This window comes from Solanum pennellii, chromosome 2 (assembly GCF_001406875.1).
Source record: "Solanum pennellii chromosome 2, SPENNV200".
NCBI classification, from domain to species: domain Eukaryota; kingdom Viridiplantae; phylum Streptophyta; class Magnoliopsida; order Solanales; family Solanaceae; genus Solanum; species Solanum pennellii.
Genome location: NC_028638.1, coordinates 37,090,220 through 37,099,258, shown reverse-complemented (window position 1 = coordinate 37,099,258; position 9,039 = coordinate 37,090,220). Strand labels below are relative to the sequence as shown.

General features: G+C 33.8%; 2 protein-coding genes across 8 annotated transcripts; one reads left to right on the top strand and one right to left on the bottom strand.

Annotated features, from left to right (window-relative positions):
- On the top strand, nt 1-3,451 carry LOC107009169 (anaphase-promoting complex subunit 10). 2 transcript variants are annotated; one of them, XM_015208448.2, is made up of 6 exons: nt 1-330; nt 420-480; nt 927-992; nt 1,098-1,168; nt 2,756-2,860; nt 2,958-3,451. In XM_015208448.2, the coding sequence occupies exons 1-6, from the start codon at nt 155-157 to the stop codon at nt 3,025-3,027; spliced, it is 549 nt and encodes a 182-aa protein (XP_015063934.1). In that variant the 5' UTR covers nt 1-154; the 3' UTR covers nt 3,028-3,451. The 2 variants fall into 2 exon arrangements, with proteins under 2 accessions (XP_015063934.1, XP_015063933.1); XM_015208447.2 differs by having other exon boundaries at nt 2-330; nt 900-992.
- Nucleotides 3,452-4,613: 1,162 nt separating this feature from the next.
- On the bottom strand, nt 4,614-8,091 carry LOC107009191 (tubby-like F-box protein 5). 6 transcript variants are annotated; one of them, XM_015208477.2, is made up of 5 exons: nt 7,982-8,091; nt 6,732-7,108; nt 6,555-6,642; nt 5,686-5,815; nt 4,614-5,557 (listed from the first exon to the last, which is right to left on the bottom strand). In XM_015208477.2, the coding sequence occupies exons 2-5, from the start codon at nt 7,092-7,094 to the stop codon at nt 4,888-4,890; spliced, it is 1,251 nt and encodes a 416-aa protein (XP_015063963.1). In that variant the 5' UTR covers nt 7,095-7,108; nt 7,982-8,091; the 3' UTR covers nt 4,614-4,887. The 6 variants fall into 6 exon arrangements, with proteins under 6 accessions (XP_015063963.1, XP_015063959.1, XP_015063958.1 ...); XM_015208473.2 differs by having other exon boundaries at nt 7,849-8,087; XM_015208472.2 differs by having other exon boundaries at nt 6,732-7,103; nt 7,849-8,087.
- Nucleotides 8,092-9,039: the final 948 nt, after the last annotated feature.

The window sequence follows — 9,039 nt, the reverse complement described above, 5'->3', positions numbered from 1 at the left end:
ATTTTAGAAAGAAAAAAAAAAAGGTGTAACACATCCTCCATTTCCCCAAATCCACTTTTCAAAATTGAAAAACAGTAATGCGCTCGAAAAGCTAGGGTTTATGTTGTTGCAGACAATTTGGGGATTTTATCTAGTTGAATTAAGAGCTTAATCAATGGCGGATTCATCAGAGGGTGAGGAAGAAGGGAAACTAACAGGAGGAAGCCAGCAGTTAGTTGTGGATGATGATCTCCGGGAGATGGGTAAAAAAGCAGCTTGGAGTGTCAGCTCTTATAAACCTGGCAATGGAGTTCTTTCACTTCGCGATGATAACCTTGAAACCTATTGGCAGTAAATATTCTCGATCCTCCGTCGCTGTTTTCTACTCGTAGTTTCACTAAATGCTGATTTTTTGGGTTTTGATTTCTTTGTGTATTCAGATCAGATGGTGCACAGCCTCATCTTGTTAATGTTCAATTTCAGAAAAAAGTTAAGCTTCAAGTAGGTTCTATCTCATGTACAACTATACATTTCCTTCTTCGCATACTTTACTATTACTTAATAATCAAAAGATGTTATCTTTGTGGACGAAAATGAAAAATCATTCTTAATTTCAGAAAGTTGTTTCTTTGTGATAGTTAACAGTGAACATTTCCTTCTGTGAGTTATGGATTAACATTTTTTTGTTACATGAACTTTTGCGATGATTGGAAGTGTTTTACTTTAATATTAAGTTCTCTTAATTTTGGTAGAACTTAGCTAAGGCTATACAATTAAGTTTTAGGTGAAAAGGATGAAATATGTCATGCATTTATTTCTTTGATGCATTTAAATTTTCGCAGCCGCTTTATGACTAATCACTTGAGACTGGTTTTAATTTCTTTCATCTGTTTTATTTTTTTTTGGTTAATTATTCTCAGTTAGTCGTTCTGTATGTTGATTTCAAGCTTGACGAAAGCTATACACCTGGTAAGATCTCTATCCGAGCAGGCGATGGCTTTCACAACTTGAAGGTAATAGTATAATGGAACTCTGAGATTAATAGTCCTGAATTAGTTATACCAGTATAGTTTTAGAAACTTGAGACATTATGTCATTTTTTGTTTTTTGTTTTGAAGGAGATAAAAGCAGTGGAACTTGTGAAGCCAACTGGATGGATGCATATATCTTTATCTGGTAATGATCCGCGGTAAGAAATTGAGACTTGGTCCCCTTATTTGGCAAGTTTTTGACTTGTGTTTCCTTCACTTCTTTTGCCAGATTATGTTGCATATTATTCAGTAGCTCTACACAGTTCCGTCTTTCTAGAAAATTTATGAAATCAAATTTGCTTGTGTTTCTACAAGAATATAACCACTATGAGGCATTCAAATCATTAGAATTTCATTAGTCCGATGGTCCACATGGACATATATACAGAGCAGTATTTAATCCGAAAATCTGAAGTTGTTAAACAGAAGTAAGAAATGACACAATTTTTCTCATTTCTCTTACCGACTTATATATAATGAGAACATTCTTTTTCTTTTGAACCATAGATGATTAGATGTGACCCGAGTTTGTTTATGTTTAATCACACACTTATCCAAACACATTTTTTAGTAGAAAGAGTGATTTTGATGGTTATATTCGCAAAATGTTGATGAGGACTAAATACTAGCAAAACTGTGGACTTCAATCTCTTTCTTTAGCATAAGCAAGCGGCTAAATCTGAGCACAACTGACAATGAAAGATAATGTGCTTTCTTGAAACTACATAAAAGTCCCAGTAGGTGTTTGGACAATATTTGGTTTGAAGTTGGAAAAAAGTATTTGAAATGTGAAGTTGTGCATGGTCATGAAATTCACTTGAAAACGTCTTTGCGAATGTTGAAGACTTGTGAGTGGAAAACATTATTTCACTTGAAATACTGACCAAACCATAATTTCAATGTCAGTGTTTCTATTTCAATTAGAAGTTGAATTACTCAACAAATTGATCTCCAAATTTTTGTCTGCAAAATGGCACCAAATGTAAATAAAACTATTGTGAAGGATCTTAGTTCATTTCCTTACAAAAAAATTGAAATTTTAGTTTATTTTGTGGAGATACACGGAGGATTAAATCCAACCAAGACTAGAATGATTAGATTGTTGTCCACTTAGAATAATAAGGGACAAATTTTGTTATTATCTTGTCCTGTTCATCTTTCTCTTTTATGGATTTGGGGTCTGTTCTGTACTGACAGAAAGTGTCGACCAAATATCTGGATAACTTGCAAACGCAAACTGTTATTCTGACTTTTAACTTTGTTTTTGAGACAACCTCCAATTGCCTTGTGCAAATATGTTCTGCAAGTTTTGAACACCATCCTCACACTTGAGCTCTCTTAATTTTATTATATGAAGAGAGCATGAGTTTCTGCTCCTGTTTCTTTGATAGAAAAATTACAAGCCTACTAAGTTATCATCCTAAGAGAGGGAAAGGAGGAGCATTTCAGTTTGTGTCGGTCAATTTCCTGTGCATGAATTGACAAACTTTTCCGTGCCACATCTTGGGTTTAAATTGTGTAGAGTTTCCTTACAAAAGCACATCTCAATGTGTTCATTTATTAAGCTTGAAAAGTTGTTGGATGGGCATCAACTTTGAACAATATCATTACTTTTGACTCTATTACCAATAAAATTATGTACTACCTTATCACAGAAAAGTATCAGTTGACCTATCATGTGTCTGTGGAAGCTATCTCTTTCATTATAAATTCATTGAGTAACCATGTCCTAATTTATGTGACAGTGAAACTTTTGTCAACACTTTCATGCTGCAAATAGGTGTGCTCTCGAATCATCTTAATGGAAGGGACACTCATATCCGCCAGATAAAAGTCTATGGGCCAAGACCGTGCGTCATTACCCTGTCTTTCTTTTTTCTCTCTTCTCTTCATGTAAAATATCAGTTCCAGTAAATGTGCAAAGAATCTGATAGATGGCTTATGCAGGAACCCTATCCCTCTTCAGCCATTTCAGTTCACTTCTACAGAGTTTATTACTTATTCTGCTGTGAGATGAAGCTCAAGGGACTATCCCAAGAGGAAAGATGCCAACAATATTTATCGATATCAAAATGCCACAATTTTGCCATGGAAGTTAAAGAATGATCTTGCTACGTAGCTTTGGAACTACGATATCAATTACTAGCATTTTGAGAAATTGTATGATGATCTTATGTTGTGGTGTAGCAATGTTGCTTGACATGACCTTGGTTACCACTAACCATACAAGTCATACCTGAACTCTTCATGGAAGTTGAACAATGGTCTTTCTACGCAGCTACCGGGACTACAATGCCCTGTTGAAATCATCGATTATTAGCATTTGAGAAATTGTAGTTGTGTAGCAATGTTGCCAAACTGACTTTGGCAACCATACAGATTATACCCCCAAGAAGTAACTTTATACAAGTCAAGGTCTGAAATCTGTCATTGCCAACTTATTTTCATTGTTTCATCTGTTGTAGAAATCTATGATAAAACTAGCTACCAATCAATCTCTATGCATATGCCTCTGGTACTGTTCAAAAGTTACCAGCTTCACCCACAAAAGCTAACTTCAGATTTAAATAAATAAATAATGGTCATACTAAACTTTCTAGTTATTCCACAACATAAGTAGGTCTTTCATTGTAAGATAGTATTCACTTGATAAACATTTTGTGGGAAGAAGACCAAATTGCTTATTTCAAGTTGAAGGTCAATATTTGAGTCAAATTAACTATGAATGGAAGTTGAAACAGAGAAACAAAACAGAAACTACTCTAAGCTAGCGTTTGACCATAGATTTTTAAATATTCTTGGCAAATATTATTTAGATGAAAATTTAGGTGATATTTCACCATGTATTTGACCATAGTGTTTGGCCATAGTATTTGAAATATATATTTCACTTTTTAGAAAAATATGATTTATACTTATATATTTTAAAAACTATCAAAACTAATCATAAGTTTGTATTACAAGTTAATTGAATCTTCGTTATAACAATAACAAATAGTGTCCATGACAATAGAGCAATGTGTTAATTTGGAGTGACTGCAACAAGCATCATTTCATATATCGTGAAATAGACAAAGCACATGATTTTGTTATCCTGAGTCTGTTGTTCATCAATAACCATATCATCATTTAACATTCACTTAATATTTCATTACTACTTTGGTGTTAACGTAAAAATTATGTAATACAACGCAAGCAATAACTAGAAAGGGTGTTTTTGTAAAAGATAAAAGTTTGGGGTAAAATTTCAATTTTTAAAAAATCCCAAATAATGAGATTTGGTTCAAACACTAGAAAAACTAATATTTGGAAATTTGGAATATTTGCCGAACAATGAAAAAGTATATAGACAGACACTATTTGTCAAGTTTTTCTCCAAATATTATTTGGAAAATCTATGGCCAAACGGGCCTTGTCGTATTGTAGAATAAGCTTTCAAAAAGAGTAAAAACGAGGTAAAGCTGATACAAAAGTAATAGATAAAATTAAAATAAGATTATTAAATAATAAGTAAAGACAGAATGAAAACGAAGGAAGTCAAATTAACAAAGTTCACTGTAAGTAACCTTTACCAAATCGAATTAAGATAATCGATAGGAATTATTCAGCACATTTGAAAAAACGATATTTACATAGAATGATAGTGTAATATCCAGAAACTTAACTTGTAATAGTAGGTTAATCACTATTTCTACAACACTACCATAACTCAAGTGGGTTTAGAGATTAATGCTGCTTTAGCATGATGAACAATAATACAATACATGTTAATACAGGTGCTGCTATCTACACAGCTACTGTTAGAGAAGCTGCACGTTGCACTACGAAAATCCTAACTTACAAATATGACTGAAACTAGAAAACATTAATTCCAAAATCATTCACAGACTGGTTTTGTGTCGAAGCTGCTCAAGCAGATTGCAAAGGCTTGATAGGCAGAAAGAGGATAGCGGTAATCCATGGTAAATATGTCTTTTCCGATTTTTCCAAACTGTAAAATTACTTTTTCTTGTTCCGCGGCAGGTATACTGTGAGGAGGAGCCACCGCTGCTACTAGCTGGAAATTTTTTACAGAAGCCACAGTAACACGACCTCTAAAATTTAGGCACCAACACTGCAATTGCTCATGCCATCTAGGGGCTTTGTTTTTAAGAACAAGTGACTCTCGAAGAGGCAATGCCACCGCTGAACTTGAAATACTAGGTGAACTGACATCTTCAGCTGTCTCTTTGGAATCTGAAACTGATGGAGGAGATGCCTTTTCACCAAAAGACCGAGGGAATGATGTTGGTGTTGGAGCACTGCCTCTCTCTTGGATAGAAGAGAAAGGAATAGAATGCATAGCACAATGCATTCTCCTAGGTCCTCTTGTACGGAGAACATTGAGTTCATAGGAGATGTTGGCGATACTGTAGTTGCATGCTGGTCCTGTTACGGATACCTGCTTTGTGCAGAATCTCCTACTACGTTGACTACGTTCTTGAAAAGATGCATCACCGGGGGGTTGGTTATCGTATATGGTGAACTTGGTCCCAAGAAAGTTAGACCTGCTCAAGTTGTTTTCAACAATTATTAACAAAATGAGAGAACAAGAACAAGAACTTCGATGGGTACTTTCAGAAGGGTAGTTAAGCACAAGTTAATAGAAAACAGTTAGCAGTTTGCGAGGACTTGCCTCAATTTCCCAAGGTATGTATTACTTGCTCGAGAAAAATCATCTGCAACCAATGTAATTACAAAATCTGTGCTTGTTGCCCTCCTGATCCTTCTGGCAGCCAGCAATAGTTTATCACTCTCATCCTCAGCTGTCATGAAGTAGGAAGATCAGATGTCTAGGTGATTAATGGGATAATGCTAAAGACAACTATGGAACTGCTACAGTACTGGTGCTTAAATGGTTGGGAAAGACAGAAGTGAACACTTGGAACTCAATCCCCCTTCAGCTGTCTGATGGACAATTTGGAAGGAAAGGAATGAAAAAAGTTTGAAAGCAAAAGTAAATCACTAATTAGCATTAGGTATAGATGTATTTCTCTAATATTTTTTGGTGTACCCATATCTATTGTATATGAACTGAAAGCCAGTAGACGTTTTGAGTTCTTCACACTTGTAACAATGGAGATCTTTCCGTAAATACTTCTACAGAACTTTCTTGTTGTTGGATACTCAATAAAATGCCTTTAATAATCAAAATAGAATTTCAGATGTGCATCTCCTTAAAAAAATCAGATCAGATGTGCGCCAATATTTTTATAATGAAAAATTATAGAACACAAACATTAAGAAGAAGTTCTAAAAGTTACTGTAATTATATTCCAGTGTAATAACTTGACAAGTATCACTAAAAACCCATCAACCCACGTGTACGTAACTCATCAAAGTAGAATTTCAGGGTTTATGTGATGAAAATCGATTTATCAATCAAATACACAAGGTAGGTACATATTCGAGCCAGCAACAAAGCACACAATTATCAAAGAGGAAATCAATTTCATAATACAGTGTCGAAAAAGGGGGAAAGGCTAGAAGAAGAGCGTGACTTACATGGGGTAAAGCCAAAGTAGAGGCGATAAACTGAATTGTCACTGTCCCGTTTGATAAAGCAATGGATTGGGGATTCACGGGGACCAGGCTGGTTCAAAGCAGAAATACTTTCTTCAACTTATTTGACACATTGGTGGTAGGAATAAAATGATAACCAAACAGAGTATGAACAGTTACCTGCTTCAGTGAAATGGGAAAGGTAAGTCTACCACATTCCTCAGGAGTCCTGACAATCTCTTTTGTAACTTCTCTCCATGACTTGCAAACAGATGCACAAGAGATCACCACATTACGAGCAGGCCAAGTTGTCTCACTCTCTTCAACCCTGCTGATTATATCAAAAAGTAGCTCCGGTGGTAAATTTGCCCATTGCCCTTGTTCACTTGGTTCAAAAGGGGCCACATCAGGGGCTATATGAGACCGGGTTCTGTTGCGCCAATGTCTACCTTCCACTCTCCTCCTTGATATATTCCCTATCCCATCTCTCATCTCCCGCAGCTCACGGACAATGCTCTTGAAGGACATTTCTGTTGATCGCATCAACCAAATCTTACCTTCAATGAAGTAGCAAAATATTTAGAACAACAAAGCAGCATAGTTTCTGTATTTCAACCATCAAATAAATATTCTTTAGACATGACAAAAGCCACCTCCCCAAACCCCTAACAGTAACTCTTTTCCAGTTAGCTGGTACTCGAACTCCAACTATAATCCTAACGATTAAGCTATCATGTCATCGTCTATCTTGAGCAAATATTTATGGAAAAGAATAACAAGTTCCCCCTTTTATCGTCTTAATACGGAACTCTTAGTTAAGATCAATTTTATGTTCAAGATTCAAGAAGGGGAGGAACCACCACCCAAAGGTGCTTTTACGAAAGTATGATCACCAGTAGCTAATACCGTTACCTACTACATACACCATGTCTTCAACTACCAGATCTTAACAATGTGGCTCACCTTCTATGTTAATTAAAAAGGATTACCTAAATATCATTAACAAATAATTAAACCGTAAACTTATTTATCTCTGCCCCATCCTCATTAGGGCGGGATTGTAGGATCTGGCAAAAACAATGAACATGTAATCACCCCAACAATCAACATCAAGATTTATTGCGAAGAAAAATGAAAACTTCATCAATCAATCAAGTAATCCAAGTTCGACATTTGTGTTTTAGCAACAACACCAATTCAAAAATTTAAAATGCCAGTTTTCCTAACAACAAAACAATTAAAAAAAAAACAAATCCAAGAAAGTGAATAAATTAACCGTCAAAATCCATTTCCCTACCGATTTCAATTTCATTACAATGGTGGTTAATTTTGTGTTACGCCGGTACAAATATATGAAGGAGAAGGAGAAAACCTGCGAAAATTAGATTAAAAAAATGAGATCAATGAAAGACGGTCAATATATGTTCCACCTACGAGATCGCCGCCGGTAAACGCCGTTTCCTCCGCCACCAATGTAGAAGAAAAGGGTCAAAGATGATAGATACAGTTTAACTATACGTATGTAACCCCCACCCCACAAGTTGGATTAATTATTATTATTATTATTATTATCTTTAATTTAATCCACTAGTTTATTTTAGAAAAAGTTAGGGTTCCTAATAGGGTAAAGATATTTTAGACGATATATTTTTCATTACTTAAACTCATCACTAAAAGAGTAATAACTATACGATTAATTTGTATTTTAACTATTTTTCTAGTGTGTTTTTTATATTCACAATTATAATTTTAATGGGGGTGTTCAAGAATTTTATCCTTTTTAGACATTCTTTTTATTTTTAGAAAAAAGAACTACTAATAGAGTATATAATTATAATATAAGACTTGAAATGGAACGAATAAAGGTGTAAACTTTGACTGTCATAGTGGAAAAAAAGTATAAAGATTCTTAATTAGATTTTGGTATTTGAAAAAGACGTCAATAATTATGAAGTATACATTGTAACATGGCAAAATCATGACTTTCTTTGAAGTTTGAACAACTTTATATTTATCGAGACTTTCGTTCCTTTTTACTGATTTATTTTTAAATTAACATATCTAATAAGAAAATAATTAATAATTTAGTGAATTTTATCATTTTATGAAGTAATTAATCGTTTAATTGAGGGTATAATAGGTAAAAGAAATTATCCTTCCTTGATTTGTCGAAATGAACAAGTAATTACAGACAATTATAAAAGAAAAAATGAACAAGTAATTATTAACGAAGAGAATATTAATTTACTTATATAATTTATATCTTGAATATTAAAAAAAAAAGAAGTTAACAATAATTTATTTTATGTCCTTTAAATTTTTAATTCTTGTGAGTTATAATAGATTTTATGTAATTCTTAAATATATAAATTATTTTTTAGAAACTGTAGAGATTGTATGTATAAATTTACTATCAAAACTAACGAAGTTTGACTTTTAAAATTTAAAGTGTTATGTAAATTGAAATAATGAATTACCTTTTCACATA